Here is a 23,947-nt window from a genome sequence, read left to right as displayed (position 1 = left end):
TGCAGATTTTACAGGTGATGGATCTTAAACGGGTGCCGTTTATTATTGTTCGAAGAGATAAAAAAAATGAAACCCGTATCCTGATAGAACATTTCACGAGGATTCCAAATTTGCTCTTACGTTTCTCCTACGATGAAAAGTAACGATGATATTACCGTTCAAATAATACCGGCCTACGGTTGCCCGCCGCCAGGCGTCAGCCGGCTCATCGGATAGCCTTTAGTCACTAGTGAATGCTAGTGACGTGTTTTCCGGAGGTGATGAAAGTAGGACCGAATTAAGACGTATTCTAAACGTCTAGGAAAAGTTTAGCTCCACGTGAAGTTACTTCTCGGAAAGGTATTCGTGTCATCAGCTCTTTGTCGAACAGTATTCTTATCTGTCTTTTGTTGTGCTTTTATTAAGTTGTTTGTTGAATAGGGTATATTATTCACTTGTTTTTTTTTCCACGAGAGTCTTTTACTGTACTTATCTTCTCTTCATTGTTTTTCTCTTTGTTTTTCAAGTGGAAATGCTATTCTGACGAAGAATGCAAAGAATATTCTTATATCTTGAATAATAACAATAATAATAATAATAGAAGAAGAAGAAGAAGAAGAAGAAGAAGAAGAAGAAGAGATAGAGGCAACCCCAAAAAATGTTTGAAACGATGTTCACATCAAGTTCTTGAATTCAAACGATAATTACGGAGCTATATTTACTCTAGACCAAATTAAGGTTAGTCCGCAAGTGTTTCCGAGACATCCATCACTCAAATTAGGGATTAGAACTACTCTGATACAGGTGATCTAAGATCGAGAGTATTTTTTTATAGCCTTTCGAAAAACGATAGCAAAAAATCTACACCCGTTTTTAGCAGCCTTAGTACGATTCAGACACAACACGGAGTCTCGTAGCATGTTTGACACCAATTATTAGATCAGCGATAGGGTACGCAAATTGCTAAGATTTCACACGCACACGGCAACATGACAACTTGTAGTGATTTTTTTTTTTATTTCGACTGAGGGCTTAACCTTCTTCATTAATAAAAGTCAGTAGGGTGACCCTGAATTGCAGAAATACACGCGAATGAATTCCGTCGCATGATAATACAGACACCTCTGCCTCTGTTTCGTCTAAATTTTAGCATTGTCTATACGTTTCAAGTCGGGTAACTCGGTTACGAAGTCGTTTCGTTCGAGATTTTGGATTTCTGCAGTTTGAAAATGACGCTGCCCTTTCCAGCGATCTGTCTATACAAAAATACCTAAAACTCGTATATACTTTACGTTTGATGTAATCAGCACTTTCCATTTTGTAGAGCTTGTCATCAAGGTTGCTAGGGACTGCCTATATTCTGTTTCTACTCTGCTGAAATTGCATCAGCAGTAAAGGGTGCTAACCAATGGTACATCTCAGTGAAATCAGCCAATACCATCTTGGATGTTTTGGGGTAAAAATCATATAGTTGCAGCATAGATATCTCTGGAATATTGGACAATAACAGAATCTATACTTCCTAAAAGTCGGCCAAGAGAAGTAGGAATACCCCAGGGAAAAATATTTATGACAGAACAGGTACATGAGGAAATATGTCGACAGTAGCAGATAAACCTGAAGAAATTTAATAACTGGCGGCATAAATACTACATGAAAGTCACCCAGCAACAGGATGAATACGTTGGGGGGCCAATAATTAACCCTAGGTCGCGATGATACCTCAAGAAAAAAGCTAGCAGCAGTGGAAAGGTCTTAAGGAATTCAACCAATGCTATTAGCAATACCACAGGAAAATAAGGAATCTCCTCTGGGACCCGTTTGGAACTGACCAATAGAAGCTGAATACCTCTGGCAATTAACCAATATCTCATCTGGGACCTCTTTGGAACTGACCAATAGCAGCTGAATACCTCTGGCATTTAATCAATATCTCATCTGAGACCTCTTTGGAACTGACCAATAGCAGCTGACTACCTCTGGCATTTAATCAATATCTCATCTGGGAACTCTTTGGAACTGACCAATAGCAGCTGAATACCTCTGGCATTTAATCAATATCTCATCTGGGACTTCTTTGGAACTGACCAATAGCAGCTGAATACCTCTGGCATTTAATCAATATCTCCTCTGGAACCCGTTTGGAACTGACCAATAGAAGCTGAATGAATACCTCTGGCATTTAATCAATATCTCATCTGGGACCTATTTGGAACTGACTAATAGCAGATGAATACCTCTGGCATTTAATCAATATCTCATCTGGGACCTCTTTGGAACTGACCAATAGCAGATGAATACCTCTGGCATTTAATCAATATCTCATCTGGGACCTCTTTGGAACTGACCAATAGCAGCTGAATACCTCTGGGGAATTAACCAATAGCTAACCAACAACAATATATAAAGCTATTTATACGAAATGGGATAACTCGGAGAAATTTGCCACTAGGGTTAACTCATTTATTCAGCACCAGCAAGGTTAACTTAGAGAAACTAACAAACAGGGATACCACAGGTAATTAGTTACGCGTTAGACGAGTCGGCTACGTGCTCGACTACCAATCTCAGGGTACGGGTTCGATTCAGAGGAATTTATTTCTGGTGATAGAAATTCATTTCTCGATGTGGTTCGGATCCCACAATAAGCTGTAGGTCCCGTCGCTAAGTAACCAATTGGTTCGCAGCCACGTAAAAATATCTAATCCTTCGGGCCAGCCCTAGAGAGCTGTTAATCAGCTCAGTGGTCAGGTTAAACTTAGATGTGCTTAACTAGCTAGCTTTTAGCCACAGACAATTTAGACTGACTGGAAGGATACCTGGGGTAAATCAGGTAACAGAAGAAGCAAAATCTCGAGGCTCTGAAGACACGAGAAGTTGATGAGAGAATGAAGACCTTGTAGTCATCAAGATGAAAGTTGATGAAAAGGATTGATCCCTGAAATTATAAATTGACAAATCATCTCTTGCCTGTGGTCAAATTCAGAAAATTGAGGCTAAGATGTAAAAGGTGATTAGATAATAAAGTTGCTAGAGATACAAATGACTTACATCCTTGAGAAAATAAAAGGAAAATGGACTGGAATTGATGAAAAAAATATTTACTCATTAAGGACCTAGAGAGGGACAACTTCTGAAAGAAAACGACTCGAAGTGGTGGTCGTTTCTATGGAAGCCAGTTTCATCATAAGCTGCTCATAAAATCATGCTCACAGTTCCTTAAAATTAGTTAACACAAGGGAACAAGTAAAGTTCCTGCAAAGAACGGCCTCTTGGACTTCCTGTTCCAAATATGAGCTTTCCTGGGTCAGCGACCGTACGATCAAAAGGCTCAGCTCTGTCAAACAGTCGCACGAAATGTAAATGTCAAAGTCGCGGTGATGATTTGTTGATTTGTGCTACTTTTACAAGTGGCTTTTCTTAGCTTTTTAATGACCTCATGATGAGCACCATCTGGCTAAACGGTGCGTGGTAGTTGCTAGTTATACAGAAGCGCAACCTTACAACTGGAAAGCATGAAATGATTCACCCGTTTTCTATAGTTTCTTGGGTCACTATACCCAAATGCAAATTAGTATATTTGCGGAGTTGGTTTTATTGGCTCTTTTATGTGCAACATAAATCGATATATGAATATATCTAATAATAAAGGGTATAAGTAACTCGGGTGTGAATAAAACTTACGAAAACAGAAATCAATATAAAGATAGACAAATAAAAAAAAAAAACGAAAATGATTCATAAGTATTATTCAGATGAGCGACCATACTCATAGAGTAAATAATGAAGCCAGCGGGTTTCTATGCGATAAAATACCTAAATGTCAAAAAGGTTAGAAAAAGGAAGAGACTTTTAGTAAAATCATATGAAAATAAGGAACATGAAAAGCTAAATCAACAAACAAGAGTGCCAAGAACTTCGAAAGAGGAGGACTGTGTTTGAGATTCAGTTGGTAATTTTTTTTTCTTTTTTTGTCTACAGTATTTGCGGATGTCTACGGTCTCCGAATGATCATGGAGCCCTTAACAGAACATGCATGAAATGTAATAGCTTCAGTTTGTTCGTTTTCAGTGATAGAAATCTATTTTAGATGGCCATGTGTCTGTCCGTTCGCACTTTTTCTATCCACCCTCAGATCTTAAAAACTACTGAGGTTAGGGGGCTGCAAATTGGTATGTTGATTATCCACCCTCCAATCATCAAAAGTACCAAATTGCAACTCTCTAGCCTTAGTAGTTTTTATTTTATTTAATGATAAAGTTAGCAATGATCGTGCTTCTGGCAACGATATAGGCCAGGCCACCAACTGGCCTGGGTTAAAGTTTCATGGGCTGCGGCTAATAAACCAATATACCGAGACCACCGAAAGATAGATCTGTTTTCGGTGGCCTCGATTATGCGATGTATAGACAACTCGGCTGCGCCGAAGAAGCTCCGGCTCATTTTTCACTTGTTTATAATGACTTCCATCGCAATGCAGCTGCCACCATTTTAGCTGCTGAGTGAACTTCATAGGTGGCTATGACCTTACGAGAACTCGACTCATCTTGCACGAAAGCCCCGTCTTGTTACGTCTGGCTAATTACATCTTCGGAAATACAGGTTCTGCAATCGTTGAGTGAAGGTACTCAGGAGATGAGCCAAATTACCCAGAACAGAGGGTGTACTAAGTTAAGTATTATTTTTACCAGACCACTGAACTGATTAACAGCTCTCTTAGGGCTGGCCCGAAGGATTAGATATTTTTACGTGGCTAGAAACCAATTGGTTACCTAGCAACGGGACATATCGTTTATTGTGGGATCCGAACCACATTATATCGAGGAATGAATTTCTAATCGACAGAAATACATTCCTCTGGTTACGCGTTGGCCGAGCCGAGAACCGGACTTCGGACCACCCGATTGGTAGCCGAGCGCGAAATCCACTCGTCCAACGAGGAACTAGAATGTATGCTGATAAATATATTTAGTGTAAGTGTATGTTTCTTAACATGTGTTCTCAACCTGGATTAGGATATTTTTACGTGGCTAGGAGCCAATTGGTTACTTTGCAACGGGACCTACCGCTTATTGCGGGATCCGAACCACATTACATCGAGAAATGAATTTCTAATCAAAAGAAATACATTCCTCTGGTTCCACGTTGGCAGAGCGGGGAATCGAACTCGTGACTGCCGAATTGGTAGCCGAGTGCGTAAACCACTCGTCCAGTGAAGGTTGAGAATTCATGAAGGGGGGAACGAAGTGAACAAGTAAAGAAATAAATACGAAGAGAAGTGATGACAAAGATAAAGTAGTTCACGGAACATGAACAAGTCATAAGCTGTCAGAAAATCTGTTTTAAAGGAACATCAGAACATCAGATGCAAAAAATGATTTATTTGAGGCGTCAGTTTGATGAGAGATAGAACGACATCATAAACATGGGCAGTATAATATTGTCATCAATTGCAGCACGACTTACCGACAGACAGATACCCGAGGAGAATTAAGCCTCGAAGTAAAAATGCTTCACCTGACCCGCAAATTCTGATTAAGTCAATAATGTTCTCCCACTTTCAGGAAAATAAAATTGACGGTGGACGACATACTCCCGTTTTCCTTTTCATAGAGATGACATTAAACCCCAGTCAAAGTCAGTCTCAATATGTGTGATCAATATATCAAGTAATAATTGTCAAACTTTTATTTTCAATTTTTGGGACTAGGGGTATGGGGGTAAGGTCAATATAATCGAAAGTTTGTATTTTGCACCTTCATGACGTAAAGCAAAACAACAAACTATCCCACAGACTACGATTCTTCAAGTTCTACCTCATGAAGTAGGATATGATCCCTTATTGTATGCTTAGCTCCGATGTCCATATATTTTGTATCATATAATTTATATGCTTTTATACACATTTCCTCACTGGACATGTGGGTTGCGTACCCACCTATCAATTCGGTAGCCCGAGTTCGCTCCTCCCTGCTGCCGCCAATGCGGAACCAGAGGAGAATTTATTTCTGGTGATTAGAAACCCATTTCTCGATATATTGTTGTTCGGATCCCAGAATAAGCCGTAGGTCCCGTTGCTGAGTAACCAATTGGTCCCTAGCCGCGTAAAAAAAGATTAAAATAAAATTTTTAAAAATCTAATCCTTCGGGCCAGCACTAGGAGAGCTGTTAATCAGCTCAGTGGTCTGGTTAATCTAAGAGATACTTATGCGTTTGTATACTTTTTCTCTCTTCTTCTCAATCTTCTTCTTCTTGTCTTTCACTACGATGAACAGCGTCCAATAAACAGCAGCAGAAGATTACGTTCGTGTCATGGAATAGATGCTAACAAGTGAGCGCTTCGCCCCGGTGGGTAATCACAAGAACAAATGGAGGGCAGAGTAACATACAACTGCCATAAATATAAGCTCTTAGAAATCCGGTGAGAGTAAAAAGTTTCCCAATATATTATGACGTGACTGACAGCGATCCACGAACATGCGATTCCCTTTACTACAGAACAAGATCGACTGCGTTTTTCTATTTTCGTATCGGTAACTAATTCGCAGAAATGACTACCCTGACCTTTCATAAATGCTTTTCCTATGTACTACGTTTTGCCACGTCACGAGTTCTTAAGCCAGAGGGTACTCGTCCAATACTTTACACCTTTCGAATGTCGCCTGGTGAAAGCCAGTTACTTTTGTGACCAGTTTTCAGTATAATTATAATTTATTTTTTTTTAGATTATTCTACCTTTCTTAATCATATATACATCTCAAGCTTTCGTGTTTGGAACCTTTTCGAAAAATGTTAGTGATAATAGGCATTCAGTCACGGGAAGTATATTCAAGAAATCAAGCTAAACAGCACAGTCAAATAAAGTATAAATAAACGTTGCAATGAAGATAGATACCTGATCACAGTAATTTTTTCTCCTCGCCCTAGCTATGAATTTTGCCTCACCACGAATTCGTACGTAAAGCGAAAGAAACCCACTTTATAAAGCTGGACTTAATAATAATATAATAATAATAATAATAATAATAATAATAATAATAATAATAATAATAATAATAATAATGTGTTTGTGTTCTTAGTCGAGTGTGTAATGTCTGTGTATGATTGGTATAACTAACTACTTTGCGAGGTGTAATATTTGTATGCCTATTAATGCGCTACAGTTGTATTTTACGTAAATCATATCATTCGTATATTTTGCATATATTAGCGTAGTCTCAACGAAGCATAATGCTTGTAAAGGCACGCTTTTATTCACCCAGAGAGCAGAGGTGCGAACATTTCCGCGTAAGTCAACAGATTTGTAATAAATGGAGTACTGATAAACAGAATACTGACGTCAGACGCTTACGAGTGTATTGCTCCTACCCTCCATTTTCCCACTCCTTAAGTGTACGAGTATGTTCGTCTGTACTGCCAGTGTAGCATATATAATGTGAATTTCTACCACGCTGTATCAGTCCTCTTGAAGATACCTTAGACATAAAGACATAAATCGGTCAGGGTACATTGAAATAATAATAATAATAATAATAATAATAATAATAATAATAATAATAATAATAAGATATAATAATAATAATAATAATAATAATAATAATAATAATAATATAAAATAAGAATAAGGCAGTAACAAAAATATTCGGATGCTAATAATAATAATAATAATAATAAAAATACTAATAATAATAATAATAATAATAATAAGTCAAAATAATAATAATATAATAATAATAAATAATAATAATAATTATTGAAAGATATTGCTGCATCAGCTGCATTCAACTTATAAATAGTCTTCTCTATTCTATTATTAGAAAAATAGAGAAGACTATTTACAAGTTGAATGGCAGCTGATGCAGCAATATCTTTCAATAATAATAAAACTTAATTTAAAGAAGAATAATATAATTCCAATATAATAATAATAATAATCAACCTAATAATAATAAAATCCTCATAGTAGCACGAGTCTTCAAATGGAGAAAACCAATCCACAGTTATGTAAATGTACATATATTCAAATTTATAACTTTAAGGATAGCTTTCGGGAATCAGTTCAGTTCCCCTTATCCGACCAGAATCCCGAAAGCTATCCTTTAAGTTTTTAAAATTTAAATATATGTACAATTACATAACTGTGGGTTTGTTTCTCATATAATAATAATAATAATAATAATAATAATAATAATAATAATAATAATAATAATAATAATAATATAATATGTCAGTTGTAACAAAAATAATCAGGATGCTTATTCTCAAATAAACGCTAGAGAAATTGTTACGGGATGCTGAAAAGCAAGAGCCCGGGTACAGTACAAGGCTGCTTAATCCATCTAAATGCTAGAGAAATAAATCGATAAAAAAAAATTAAGAGATGAAGAAGTAGGTTTTGGAAAAAGGCAGGAGATGCACAGACAGAACTGATTATGGCGAAATGTTCCACAGCAGTCCATACAGTTTAATTTACGTATCATTATGGCTTTGTTGATTATGGAAAGGCTTCTAACATCTCCACAGACCAAGATATATATATATATATATATATATATATATACTATATATACCTATATATATACATATATATATATATATATATATATATATATATATATATATATATATATATATATATAGTTTATCATATATATAGTTATATTATATATAGTTATATATATATATATATATATATGTATATATATATATATATATATATATATATATATATATATATATACTATATATGTTTGTGTGTGTGTGTGCGCGTGTGTGTGTGTATTTATATGATGCATTGAGCTACAAATGCCCTTTAATATCTAATTCGCTTTACCTCGGAATTTATATATTTTCATATATGTTAACCGAAGGGATTTTTTTTTAGTTGATAATGATTTCGTCCTCGAATCCGCGAGAGGACGAAATCATTATCGACTAAAAAAAAAAAAATCCCCTTCGGTTAACATATATGAAAATATATTAATTCCGAAGTAGAGCGAATTAGATATTAAAGGATATTTGTAGCTTAATGCATTATATAAATACACACACACACACGCGCGCACACACACACACGCGCACACACACACTATATATATATATATATATAATATATATATATATATATATATATATATATATATATATATATATATATATATATATATATATATATATATATCATACACACACACATATGCATTCTTAAAATAAATCTTCCGTAGAGGGACAGTTTCATAACACACAAGAATGTATTACTCGCTCAGAATTACGGAAAAAAAAAAACACATTTCTTCTTCTGCAAAACACGAGGAATTGCTCGCGTCACGGCGCGCAGATTGGCAGAAATACGACCTCCGAGTTAACAAAGCCGCATGATATTGATTTCGGGGCAAAAATGAAGTTAAAAACGACGTTATGTAATGATTCTGCCAATTTGATTTATCGCTAATGTAAACCATCGATTGGCGCTTTCGTTCCCAATATGATTTATGGCTAATGTAAAGCCATTGATTGACGCCTTTGTCGTTCGGAACTGAGTAGATTTTCCCCTTGGTGTTTGCAGTGTGGGCGACCGTTGAGGCTCGAGAAATCAAATTAAAAGCTTGAAGGGAAGGAAACAGTTCTTGGGGTTTATTCAGTCATGGAGTAAAATTTCATTCTCGGAACTGTGGCGTAAGTACTGGCGGATTTAGGGGGGAAGGGGCGGCTTGGTCAAGTGTACCCCCCTCCCCATGGATATGAATAATAGAACATAGTTTTCTTTCAATAAATCATTATTAGTAGCAAAAATTTGCTTAGTTAACGATTATTTCAGCAACAACTGTACAACAACAAAAAAACTTCAACTGCTGTGTGTATATAATTATGTGCCACACACACACATATATATATATATGTGTGTATAATGTTTATATATTATATATATATATATATATATATATATAATATATATATATATATATATATATATATATATATATATATATATGATAACCCTAAGCGGCCCACACCCCCAATGAAAGATTTCGAGATCTGCCACTGAGTAAGGATTAAGCCAAGCAAAAATCTACTTAGGCACAGAGATTGATGACCACGGCAAAGCTTAGAAACTTGGCACACGAAGGCCAATAGCCAAACCTAGTCCCTTTAAAATGACACTAGAGGGTCGAAGGCTGACGTCAATCAGAATCAGGTTTAATTAGGAAAATTAAAAGTGAGAAAGTTGAAGATCTAAGCAAATCCCAGCAGCTTTCAGATAGACTTCATCGAAGACCCGCTACAGAAGCTTGGAAGCCATGACAGAAGATTACTCATTTCGAAGTCATAGAACCATAAATATATATATATATATATATATATATATATATATATATATATATATATATATATATATAATATATATATGAGCTGTTCAGGGGCTCAAGGATTTGACTAAAAGTGTCTTGAGGTTAAAGCTATAAAATAAGGGATAACGAAATAACCCGAGAACCTCTGTACTTTCGAACGAATTTGTCCTCGATAACCCATCTTAGAGCATGAACGATTGAGAATATGACAGGGAATATTCAAAATGCAGAAAAATAAGAGAGAATAAGAGAGAATGTACTAGAGATATGAGAGAGAATGCGGAAAATGAGTGATAATACAGAAAAATAAGAGAGAATGCAGAAAAATGAGAGAATGCAGAGAAATGAGAGAATGCAAAAAAATGAGAGAGAATGCAGAAAAATGAGAGAGAATGCAGAAAAATAAGAGAGAATGCAGAAAAATGAGAGAATCGTAGAAATGAGAGATAATGCAGAAAATGAGAGCCAAAGACAGACAGACCTGGCAAAGGATCTGGAATACACCTGAAACGGTCCACATACGACGAAAGCCTCGAAAACAAAAGAAATTTGACAGAAACTGAAGTGATGCACCAAAATAAGTAAACAAGAAATCAAATTTGAACCAAGAACTAAGGAATAACAATAATAAATCAAATAACATAAATAAACAAATAATAAGAAATAATAAAATAATAATATAATAATAATAATAATAATAATAAAATAATAATAATAATAAAAGTCAATGCTTGGAAATATGTTCGACCAACTGCCCTGTATATTACGTTTCTTGAAACAGATTTTTTTTTTTTTGTAATGTCCGAATTAGTAGGGTCTGTTCATGTGGCCAGTAATAATGACTTTCACACGAGAATATATATAAATAGAAATAAAAGTAAACTCGAGATAACAGGATTGAGTGTATGAGGCCTTTCAAACAGCTGACATTTTCCGCGTCAAGTTCAAGGTCAAACAGTCAGAAATTGATACGGCTCAGGTAACCGTAATGATAAAGTAGTATCCGACCAGTTTTCTCACTTTCAGCAGGCGAGGGAGAAAGTGGAAAATAAGAGAGAGAGAGAGAGAGAGAGAGAGATAAGAGAGAGGGAGAAAGTGGAAAATAAGAGAGAGAGAGAGAGAGAGAGAGAGAGAGAGAGAGAGAGAGAGAGAGAGAGAGAAAGGTTCCTAATTCAAACAACATAATATTTTCCATACATGTTGAGGGCTTCAAAATTGCCTTACTTATATCCCAGATGTTTGACATGGTAGTTTTAATATTTCTCATTCAAACAAAATAATATTTTCAAAACATGCTGCGGGCTTCAAAAATGCCGTATTCGGTATATCCCAAATGTTTTACCTACCAGTTTTAATATGTCTATTTCAAATAGCAGAAATATTGTCTAAGCAAGACGAGGGCTTAAAAAATGCCTTGTTCAGTATATTCCAAATGTTTTACACTATAGTTTTAATGTGGTTTTTTCCAGTTGGGCGTTTGAGATATACTTCTCATATTTATATTAGATAGCTTTCTATCTCCTTTTGCAGCATAAACATAAAATATCAAAGGTTTTTATTACTATTAGATTCTGAAGATGCCATAACTTGACCGTGGCTTACACGCAGAAATGCACGACAGGCGCTACAATCGCAAAACTAAACATAATACAGAACTGATATATAAATATGAAGAGTAATAAATAAAATGAATCGAGTCGCATTTTATTTTGTTTATTTTTTTTTTTGCAACCTCAGTGATGCTACTATTTCCATGTTCGAAAAAAATCATCGTCGCGACAATATTTTCCCGGCCGCCAAAAATTCTGGTAGGTGTCAAACGAGGTATCGAATCTTGCAAAATGCAGAACGCAACATTCTCGCCCCCCCCCCCCCCCCCCAAACACACACACTCTTCCCAACTCGAAGAAAATAAAGACGGGCAAAAACACTGCTGCTTCTTAGGGGAGTAGTGCCGTCAGTGCACGTCACATGGTGCACTGTAGGCATTGCTAAAGGGTGTTTGCAACGCTACTTCGGCCCCTAGCTTTGCCCCATGTTGAGTCTGCTACTTTACCTTCATTCCTTCATTTCCTATATTCAGTTTTCCTGTCCAACTTCTCTGACTATTACTTCTTATTCCTATGTCGCGCAACTTGAACTTCGGAAGTTCAAGCAGAAATGCAATGCGTCACTACCCTAATATTATTCTTTTTACTTTTTAATACTTTTTTATTGATTTATCTGTTATTAATTTGTTATATTTATTTGTTAAGTGGGATCTCTTCTTTCTGCATTTCATTTTACTTCCTCTTACTTCTTCCTAATCTTCTTCTTCCCAGCTTTAACACATTTTTATATGGGGTCGCCGTTGTGAATGAATCGTCTCCATCGATTTCTGTCCTGTGCATCGTTCTCGTTGATACCTTTTAATACCATATCTTCCCCTAAACAATCACGCCACCTCTTTCTTGGTCTTCCCTCCTTCCTTTTACCCCGCACTTCCATTTCCATCGTATGCCTTCCAACATGATGTTCCTCTCTTCGTAACAGGTGTCCATACCATCGAAGCCCTCCTTCCTGTATTTTCTTCGATATTTCAACTTTTGTCGATCCTCTTATATACTCATTTCTAATCCTATCTTCCCTTGTTACTCCCGACAGTCATCTCAACATTCTCATTTCTTCTTCTCCTCTGTTTTCCTCATACTTGCTGTTTCTGTTCCATATAACATTGTTTGTCTGACCACCGTCCTATGAAACTTTCCTTTCAATTTCAGAGGAACCTTCTTGTCACAGAGGACCCCTGATGCAGACCTCCAGTTATTCCATCCTGCCTGAATTCGATCTCTCATCTCTTGGTCCATGCTTCCACTATCCTCTAATATGGACCCCAAGTACTTGAACTTCTGTACTCTCTTTATTTCTTCCCCACCCAGTCTTATGCTACTTCCACCATCCTCAGTAATACTGGAACACATATTCGGTTTTCTTCTTACTTCTTCCTAATAAACACCATAATAAAACATTTTCTTTGGAAGATTGAATTTCAGGTCAATGACCGCCTCGGTGGGCTTGTTCCATACGAATGGGTTCCAGCTTTTGAATAATAATAATAATAATAATAATAATAATAATAATAATAATAATAATAATAATAATAATAATAATAATAATTGTTTTTCCTGTCCGGCTTGCCTAGGTAGGTAGGTAGGTGGGTCTTCAGTAACTGCATCCCTACTAGCTTTGCAAATAATCCATAGTAATCAACGCTGGTGACTTTACAAAGGATTCGGACAGACGTCGCTGTTGCCAGCTCCTGCGACGTATTGCAACAACAAGTTTAGCATGACAGAGACGGCGAATTCCTCTCGGTGATTCCGTCACCCGACGATTCCAGAGTCAACAGGCGACTTTCAAAACGATTGAATTATTCCCAAAATGGCCTCATCTGTCGCGCAAGTGCAATTTTAGGCAGTACTTTGACCAACTCAGATGAATTACGAAGGCTGTCCAACTGCAATTGTTTTTTTTTTTATTGTTTGTCGATTTTTCAACAGGAAACGACCCTATTTATACTGAGGTTGTAACCGACGAGGTGTTGCTTAATCGAACGTCTATCTAGCATGCGTTTTATCCAGTATCCAATTAAGCATGCGTTCTGTTTATTCTGTACTGAATATTAATTCACCTTATTGCTGAGGTGTGGTTTTGTCTTATCATGCAGAACTATCAAACAGACCCTGTGCGTTATCTTTTTACGAAAACACTAAATTTGCATAACCAGCAGCGTTGAGAACATTCACACGGCAGCCTCAGTCCTCGATGCTGCCCGCGCATCGGCTTGTGGCAGCTATGTCATTTTCATTCGTGTTAACTTCCCCCTATTTGGTGGGGCAACTTCTCCCTGTTTGGGTGGGCAACTTCTCCTATTTGGTGAGGGAACTTTCTTCTCCCTATTTGGTGGGGCAACTTCTCCCTATTTGGTGGGGCAACTTCTCCCTATTTGGTGAGGGAACTTCTCCCTATTTGGTGGGGCAACCTCCCCCTATTTGGTGGGGCACTTCTCCCTGTTTTGGTGGGCAACGGTCTCCTATTTGGTGAGGGAACTTCTCCCTATTTGGTGGGGCAACTTCTCCCTATTTGGTGGGGCAACTTCTCCCTATTTGGTGAGGGAACTTCTCCCTATTTGGGGGTGGGGCACGGCAACCTCCCCCATATTTGGTGGGGCAACTTCCCCCTATTTGGTGGGCCAACTTCTGCCCTGCTATTTGCATTTGCTGGGACTTCCCGTTATTTAGAGAGTCAACTTCTCCCTATTTGGTGGGACAACTTCACCCTATTTGGTGGGTCAATTTTTCCCTTTTTTTGTTGGGGCATCTTCTCCTATTTTGGTGAGGCAACTTCCCCTATTTGGTGGGTCAGCTTCTCCCTATTTGCTGGGCAACTTCGCCGTATTTGCTGTGGTAACTTCCCCTTATTTGGAGAGTCAACTTCTACCTATTTGGTGGGCAACTTCCCCCTATTTGGTGGGTAAACTTCTCCTTATTTGGTGGGGCAACTTCCCCCTATTTGGTGGGTCATCCACCCTATTTGGTGGGACAACTTCTCCCTATTTGGTGAAGCAACTTCCCCATATTGGTGGGGCAACTTCCCCCTATTTGCTGTGGTAACTTCCCCTTATTTGGAGAGTCAACTTCTACCTATTTGGTGGGCAACTTCCCCCTATTTGGTGGGTAAACTTCTCCTTATTTGGTGGGGCAACTTCCCCCTATTTGGTGGGTCATCCACCCTATTTGGTGGGACAACTTCTCCCTATTTGGTGAAGCAACTTCCCCTATTTGGTGGGTAACTTCACCCTATTTGCTGGGGTAACTTCCCCTTATTTGGAGAGTCAACTTCTACCTATTTGGTAGGCAACTTCCCGCTATTTGGTGAGTAAATTCTCCTTAGTTGGTGGGGCAACTTCCCCCTATTAGGTGGGTAAACTTCTCCTTATTTGGTGGGGCAACTTCCCCCTAGTTGGTGGGTAAACTTCTCCTTATTTGGTGGGGCAACTTCCCCCTATTTGGTGGTGCAACTTTCCCCTATTCAAGAGTCGCCATAACTGCATCACTTACACATTTGGAATTCGAAGTTAGTTGCTGTGACTGGGGCAGCATGGCGACTTGACTGCTGGATTTGGAAATGAAACGACATTGCATGCAGATGATCCGAGTCTTGTTAAGAGTTATTCATTGTGCCTTAACGCCAACTGGAGCGAAGTAACTGTTATCCTCGATAGAATTTCAGGTCTCAGTGGCGCAGCCAATGAAGTATAAGGCTAAACCCTTGAGATAAAAACAAAAAGTGATTGCTGTTCTGATTACTGGTTGACGACCTCCTCCCATACTCCCTGCTCTTGATTTTGAATTAACGGACACATTTCTGCCGTGAGACCAAAAGGAGAAGCTGTTATAGTAGATTCACATCAACCATGCATTTGATGTCTAGGCCAGTCCCTTACGACGCGCGCTCCTGATTGGCTGTTATTAAGCCAATCACAGGGCTGGAAACTCTCAGTCTCTCGAGAGATTTCACATAGGCAGGATGTATGTTTCCATCTCTACTGAGGTATACGTCTTTTAGGAAAGGTGGAACATACATCCTGCCTACGTGAACTCTCGAGAGAGACTGAGAGTTTCCAGGCCTGTGATTGGCTTAATTACAGCCAATCAGGAGCGTCTTAAGGGACTGGCCTAGACATCAAATGCACGGTTGATGTGAATCTACTATAGTCACTCAGAGTCGCCGATCGCAACCATATAAAGAATCGCACATCGGATTGATACAGGGACGGCGATGCTTCAGTTTTCAGTAAGGTAGAAAAAAAGGTGAAAAAGTGTTCATAAGGATTTTCTCTGGGTTCTCTCTCTCTCTCTCTCTCTCTTCTCTCTCTCTCTCTATATATATATATATATATATATATATATATATATATATATATATATATATATAATATATACATATATATATATATATATATATATATATATATATATCAAAGATCAGATAAGGAAAAGTCACAGGATAAATAGTATTATATCATTGTTTTATGCCGAAAACCTCAATACTCAATAGAGTGGAGATAAAGTTCCGTAGAGTATTACAAGATTGTGGCGATTTTTCATACACACGTACATAATATATACATACATTCATATATATATATATATATATATATATATATATATATATAGATATATATATATATATATATATATATATATGAGTCTGATCACATCACCGTTATTCATATACACGCATTAAGCTACAAATGTCCTATAATATCTAATTCGCTCTACCTCAGAATTAATATATTTCCATATGTGTTAACTGAAGGGGAATTTTTAGTTGAGCATAATTTCGTCGGCTCCCGGGCGCGAACCTAGGAACCCAGAAATCAGGACGTACAGTTAAACATAAATATGAAAAAACAGATTAATTCTGACGGTAGAGCGAATTAAATATTGAAGGACATTTTTGCAGCCTTAATGCGATATATATTATTATATATTAATATAAGATATAATATTATATATGTATATAATATATATATATTATATATACTGTATTTGTATATGTACATGCATGTATATATAGGTATTTGACTTTTAATATTATTATTATTATTATTATTCACCACATGTACTACCATACTAAGAAAGATGGCCTTGTCCGATTTGAGAACCTGGCAGGCGAGATTCTAATACAGACAGATCTCGTGTCGTTCACCCCTAAAATTCGCTCTTGCAAACCAACATTCGTCGCAAGCAACTGTCTAAACAGGATGTCTAAACAGGTCGCAGGTTTTCATGCAGGTGTTGTTAAAGAGACACAGGTGCACCGGAAATGCGTTTCTAACTAAACGTCGATTAATCGGAAATTTTTACGAGAGTTGAGATCGATTATTGTTTTAGAGAGCAATTTATTCTTAAGAGCCTTACAGATTTGCTCCCTATATTCCATGGAAAAAATTAATAAAATAAAAATCCCACACCTGGAAACTCTAACACAATCCTACATTGGCTTTACTGGTAAATCACTCCCCAAGAGATCAATGCAACATAAACGGTCACTTAGGTATGGACAACAGAGCTCAGTTAATTTTAACCACATGAATAACCATAATCACAGAATAAACTGGAATTTGTCACAAATAATTTATAGCAGCATTGTCGGTTCAAAAACCAGATGGTAGAATCAGCACAGATTAAACAAAGAAACTCGATGAACCTCTCAAAAGAAGCTTGGGGCTTGGGTATTATAGATAAAACCTTCCTCCAACCAGCGATTAAGAAGATTAAAGAGAGATTGTCAACGGGGTTGACGTAACGGCTGACATCTGGACATCCTGATATATATATATATTGCTTTTCTGTAATGCTTCTCATTCATCACCTGCCTGAAGAGAGAGATAGTTCTTCTCTGAAATATAATATTATATTAGATGGAATGCTGTTTTAACAGACAATATTTCACAGAATATATATATAATATATAATAATATATATATATATATATATATATATATATATATATATATATATATATATATATATATAGTGCATATACATAGTACTATATATATATATATATATACATATATATATATATATATATATATATATATATATATATATATATATATATATATATAATATATATGTATATAGTATATATAATATATTTACATATATATGTATATAAATACACATACACACATATTTTAAGAAATCACAGTAGATGCACGTGACTTCAATATACAACGAATACCGCAGAAAATGGTTTTCGATTACATATATATATATATATATATATATATATATATATATATATATATATATATATATATAATTTGATCAATTTCACTCGGTAAAAGCATATAACTTCGCAACCTTATTTACAGAATGATTTTCCACTTATCAAACGATGTTTCCGATCTTATGACGGTATCATTGAAGTACGTGGGAAAGCATTGTAACATCCGTACTCAAGAATGTTATTACAGCTGGTTAATACAGTATATAGTAAAACAAAAAACCTTGTTTTTCAAGCATGATTTAAATTATCGATGACGAAACTAAGTCTTACTTCGGAATAAGACAATTTTCTACGACGAGGAAGTACGTAACATTTCTCCGTGATTCTCGGCGACAGTCGTAGTCAGAAAAAACTGATATGGTAAACAAACAGATAAAACTGTCAAAGTAATCAGATAACGGCTATGTGAACAGAGATGATAAATTTGTTTTTGTATCGCAATTTACTAAACACACGACGAGACTTCCTGTTTTACGATACGTTTGATACTATAATTATCATTATTATTTGCAGGGGCCATTGGCTTGAAGTTCAGGCTTCCAAAGAATATTATAGTGTTCATTCTAATGAGAGAGAAGGCAATGCCACCTTCTTAACTACATTGTTAATGATGAACAGAAATAAGAATGAATGAAATATGCTGCATAATTTTGCTGACGAGACAAGAAAATCAACGATTGTACACGCAAAGCATGAAATAAGAGAATTCGGGGAGACATATGTATAAATATGTATGTCCACTAAGACACTTTCTTCCTACTTTCGCGACAAATTACAACGATATCGGCTCCGAATATTTACCGTCAGAAAAACAAACAAACAAACACACAAACAAACCACCCATAAATCCGGCAGGCTGAATTAGCATGTAAGGAACTCAGGATAAGAACATTGTATTCAGGCAAAAACGTTTAAAGCAGACTTATGTCGCTGAGATCGACGAGACTTGGCAACATGTGCGTTGGAATTCACAAAACAAATAATTTACAGACGCTTTGTAGTGGAGCAGCCAGATGGCATTGGAGATGTATACTATAGTCGATTCACATCACCCGTGCATTTGATGTCTAGGCCAGTCCCTTACGACGCTCCTGATTGCCTGTTGATAAGCCAATCACAGGGCTGGAAACTCTCAGTCTCTCGAGAGAGTTCACATAGGTAGTATGTATGCTCCATCTCTCCTGAGGGATACTTTTGAAAGACGTATTCTTCAGAAGAAGTGGAACGTGCATCCTCCCCTTGTGAACTCTCTCGAGAGAGTAAGAGTTTTCAGCCCTGTGACTGGCTTATCAACAGCCAATCAGGAGCGTCGTCGTAAGGGACTGGCCTAGACATCAAAAGCACGGGTGAGGTGAATCTACTATAGTATTGCACCAGACACTAGGTTAGGTAGGTTAGGTTAGGATTGCTTGGGTTAGATTAGTCCAGGGCAAACGCTGGTGGGTAATCCAAGAAGATTCTATGATTATTTTTTAAGATATGGCGTCCCGCTTTTTTCAGGGAAGGTCCCGGTACTCGGTACTGGCCAGGAATATGCGACAGGGTAGGTTGTGGCTGAGGAGGGCGGGGGTTGGGGGGCTGGCTTCAGGCATCAACTGTTGATCTTGACCTACGAAGATTGCTGAACATTTCATTAACCGTTCATAGTCTCAGTGTAATATGAGCATTTGATTTAGTCCATCATTGTCACAGAATTATTCTTAGAATTATACGGCCTCTGGTGGTGGGGTGTTGAAGTCCTGAACACGAGCAAGAATTTAAGGCCAGAGTTAGATTGCTATATGTGCTGGTGGTTTCTTTTTCTTTCTTCTTCTTCTTCTTCTTCTTCTTCTTATTATTATTATTATTATTATTATTATTATTATTATTATTATTATTACTGTGCACTTATTGTGAAAATGCCATTGCTTGTAGTATTCTGATGCTTCTCATTATTACTATTATTATTATTATTATTATTATTATTATTATTATTAGTTATTATTATTATTATTATTATTATTATTATTATTATTAACCAAAAAAATACTTCTTTCAGTTTTCTTCCGAAGATTGAAAAAGAAATCCACAAAATCACTTTGTAACTTGTTTACTTCTAAGTATTTACATTTAAGTTTACTCCACACTCGAGTACTTTCAGGCCCTATCTGTGGCCCATTCTCAAGAGATGTTTGGGATGTTAGCCTGGGTCAAGGCCCAGCAGTCTTCTGGAAGTTCTTCTCGTTGAGCTGTCATTTATGTGATGGCTGTTCTGGATTCCTTGAGAGTTGCCAATCCTCTTGTCGCTCTGATATCCTGAGCTGATGGTCAATGAGATTAATCCTTGAGGTAAGGGTGTGGTCACCAAAAGTCTGTTGGGCAGGAAACCTAATCTCCAGGTCAGCAGGGTCAATCTTAGCTTCTTTAATATCAAAGCTCGGCTTATGGGATCTTCTGAGGTACAAAAGCAACAAAATTAGTCACAGGAGCGTAGTAGAAGGTGCACTCATCATAGAGATTAAAGTAATAGAAGGAAACAAAGGTTTTACCTCAGAAGATCCCATAAGCCGAGCTTTGATATTAAAAGAAGCTAAGATTGACCCTGCTGACCTGGAGATTAGGTTTCCTGCCCAACAGACTTTTGGTGACCACACCCTTACCTCAAGGATTAATCTCATTGACCATCAGCTCAGGATATCAGCGACAAGAGGGGATTGGCAACTCTCAAGGAAACCAGAACAGCCATCACATAAATGACAGCTCAACGAGAAGAACTTCCAGAAGACTGCTGGGCCTTGACCCAGGCTAACATCCCAAACATCTCTTGAAAATGGGCCACAGATAGGGCCTGAAAGTACTCGAGTGTGGAGTAAACCTAAATGTAAATACTTAGAAGTAAACAAGTTACAAAGTGATTTTGTGAGTTCCTTTTTCAATTATTATTATTATTTTTTTTTTTCTCTATCACTGTCCTCCAATTCGACTGGGTGGTATTTATAGTGTGGGGTTCCGGGTTGCATCCTGCCTCCTTAGGAGTCCATCACTCTTCTTACTATGTGTGCCGTTTCTAGGATCACACTCTTCTGCATGAGTCCTGGAGCTACTTCAGCATCTAGTTTTTCTAGATTCCTTTTCAGGGATCTTGGGATCGTGCCTAGTGCTCCTATGATTATGGGTACGATTTCCACTGGCATATCCCATATCCTTCTTATTTCTATTTTCAGATCTTGATACTTATCCAATTTTTCCCTCGCTTTCTCTTCAACTCTGGTGTCCCATGGTATTGCGACATCAATGAGTGATAGTTTCTTCTTGACTTTGTCAATCAACGTCACGTCTGGTCTGTTTGCACGTATCACCCTATCCGTTCTGATACCATAGTCCCAGAGGATCTTTGCCTGATCGTTTTCTATCACTCCTTCAGGTTGGTGCTCGTACCACTTATTACTGCAAGGTAGCTGATGTTTCTTGCACAGGCTCCAGTGGAGAGCTTTTGCCACTGAATCATGCCTGTTTTTGTACTGGTTCTGTGCAAGTGCCGGGCATTCACTTGCTATGTGGTTTATGGTTTCATTTTTCGTATTGCACTTCCTACATATGGGAGAGATGTTATTTCCGTCTATCGTACTTTGAACATATCTGGTTCTTAGGGCCTGATCTTGTGCCGCTGTTATCATTCCTTCAGTTTCCTTCTTTAGCTCTCCCCTCTGTAGCCATTGCCAATTGTCATCGCTGGCTAGTTCTTTAGTCTGTCTCAGTATTGTCCGTGCATTGGTTTGTTGTGCCAGTCCTCTGTTCTTTCTGTCTTTCTCCTGTCTCTGTATATTTCTGGGTCTTCGTCTACTTTTATTAGTCCTTCTTCCCATGCACTCTTTAGCCACTCGTCTTCACTGGTTTTCAGATATTGCCCCAGTGCTCTGTTTTCGATGTTGACACAGTCAACCTCTATACTTAGTAGTCTCTCCCTCCTTCCTTTCGTGTTATGTATAGTCTGTCCGTATTTGCTCTTGGGTGTAGTGCTTTGTGTATTGTCATATGTTTCCTGGTTTTCTGATCTATGCTGCGGAGTTCTGCCTTCGTCCATTCCACTATTCCTGCGCTGTATCTGATTACTGGCACTGCCCATGTGTTTATGGCTTTTATCATATTTCCGGCGTTGAGTTTTGACTTGAGTATCGCCTTGAGTCTCTGCATATATTCTTTCCTGATCGTGTCCTTCATCTCTTGGTGTTTTATATCTCCTCCTTCCATTATTCCCAGGTATTTGTATCCTGTCTCATCTATGTGTTTGATGTTTGCTCCCATCAGGTAGCTTTATCCCTTCAGTTCTCGTTACTTTTGCCTTTTTGTATGTTGACTAAGGCGCATTTTTCTATTCCAAACTCCATCCTGATGTCCCCAGATACAATCCTTACAGTCTGGATTAGGGTATCTATTTCCTTGATGCTCTTACCATACAGCTTGATGTCGTCCATGAACATCAGATGGTTGATTCTGTTGCCTCTTTTCTTGAGTTGGTACCCGGCATCCATAGTTTCTTGGTCGCACTAGTGACCTCACATGACCTTTGAATTCTTTCGGGAGTCATTAAAAGTAAATACTCCATCCATAGACTGTTTTTTCTTGTAACCGTTCTCTTTGTATTTTATTATTATTATTATTATTATTATTATTATTATTATTATTATTATTTATTATTAATTATTATTATTATTATTATTATTACTGTGCAGCTCACATGTTCCTATGAAGCAAGGAAAATGACCAATCAAATAGACAGCAAGGTTTCACAGAAAAGAATATCCTTAAAAAAACAAGAAGGCCCTTATCCATTCGATAGCCTTAGGGAGCGTTTGCCTCATTTAGATGCCATTACAATACAAACACATCTACCACACGTATTCCTTACGCAATCATTTGCAGCATTCCAAAGTTGTTGACTTAATCGTCATGGCAGCATTGATCCTTCCAATTCTTCTGTTAGGCTTAAGAAATAAATTCTTTCAGAGTCCGAAAGGTAATTAATAATCCGTCGAGGCTTAAGATCTCTAAATTCTTTCCGTAATTACTAATCCATTGAGCATAGTTTTACGGGTTGCTCTATGAGCAAGAGCCCGTGCTGGCATAAGGCCAGCTTAATAAAAAGCAACAGCATAGTTTCTTGGTCGCACTAGTGACCTCACATGACCTTTGAATTCTTTCGGGAGTCATTAAAAGTAAATACTAATCCATTAGACATAGTTTCTTGTAACCGTACTCTTTGTATTATTATTATTATTATTATTATTATTATTATTATTATTATTATTATTATTATTATTATTATTATTATTATTCAGTAGATGAACCCTGTTCATATGGAACAAGTCCACCAAAGGGGCCATTGACTTGAAATTCAAGCTTCCAAAGAATATTATGGTGTTCATTAGGAATAAGTAAGAGAAAGTCAAGGGAAATACAGAAAGATGAGATCCCTCTTATTAAAAAAGAAGAATGTAAATGAATTAATAGCGTCTTACTATAGTAGATTCACATCAACCGTGCATTTGATGTCTAGGCCAGTCCCTTACGACTCCCCTGATTGGCTGTTCAGTCATAAGCCAATGACAGGGCTGGAAACTGTCTCTCAAGAGAGTTCACATAGGCAGGATCTATGCTCCACCTCTCCTGAGGGATACTTTTCAAAGACGTATCCCTCTGTAGAGGTGGAACATACATCCCGCCTATGTGAACTCTCTAGACAGACTGGGAGTTTCCAGCCCTGTGACTGGCTTATCAACAGCCAATCAGGAGCGTCG

The 23,947-nt window shown here is 37.3% G+C and overlaps 1 protein-coding gene across 3 annotated transcripts in view; it reads left to right on the top strand.

Annotated features, from left to right (window-relative positions):
• LOC135226599 (beta-1,4-galactosyltransferase galt-1-like) overlaps positions 1-23,947 on the top strand; it is a 93,089-nt gene that overhangs the window by 36,511 nt on the left and 32,631 nt on the right. The window contains exon 1 of one of the 3 annotated variants that reach the window (XM_064266302.1): positions 13,179-13,204. The exons of the other annotated variants lie outside the window; for them this stretch is intronic. Coding sequence (XP_064122372.1) covers positions 13,194-13,204 — 11 coding nt within the window. The 5' untranslated portion in view covers positions 13,179-13,193. Of the gene's footprint in view, positions 1-13,178; positions 13,205-23,947 lie in introns of those variants that run through there. 3 annotated transcript variants of the gene reach the window in all.

The sequence above is a fragment of the Macrobrachium nipponense genome, chromosome 14 (assembly GCF_015104395.2).
Source record: "Macrobrachium nipponense isolate FS-2020 chromosome 14, ASM1510439v2, whole genome shotgun sequence".
Taxonomy (NCBI): Eukaryota; Metazoa; Arthropoda; class Malacostraca; order Decapoda; family Palaemonidae; genus Macrobrachium; species Macrobrachium nipponense.
The sequence above is the reverse complement of the archived record's forward strand: the minus strand, read 5'-3'. Positions and strand labels throughout refer to the sequence as shown.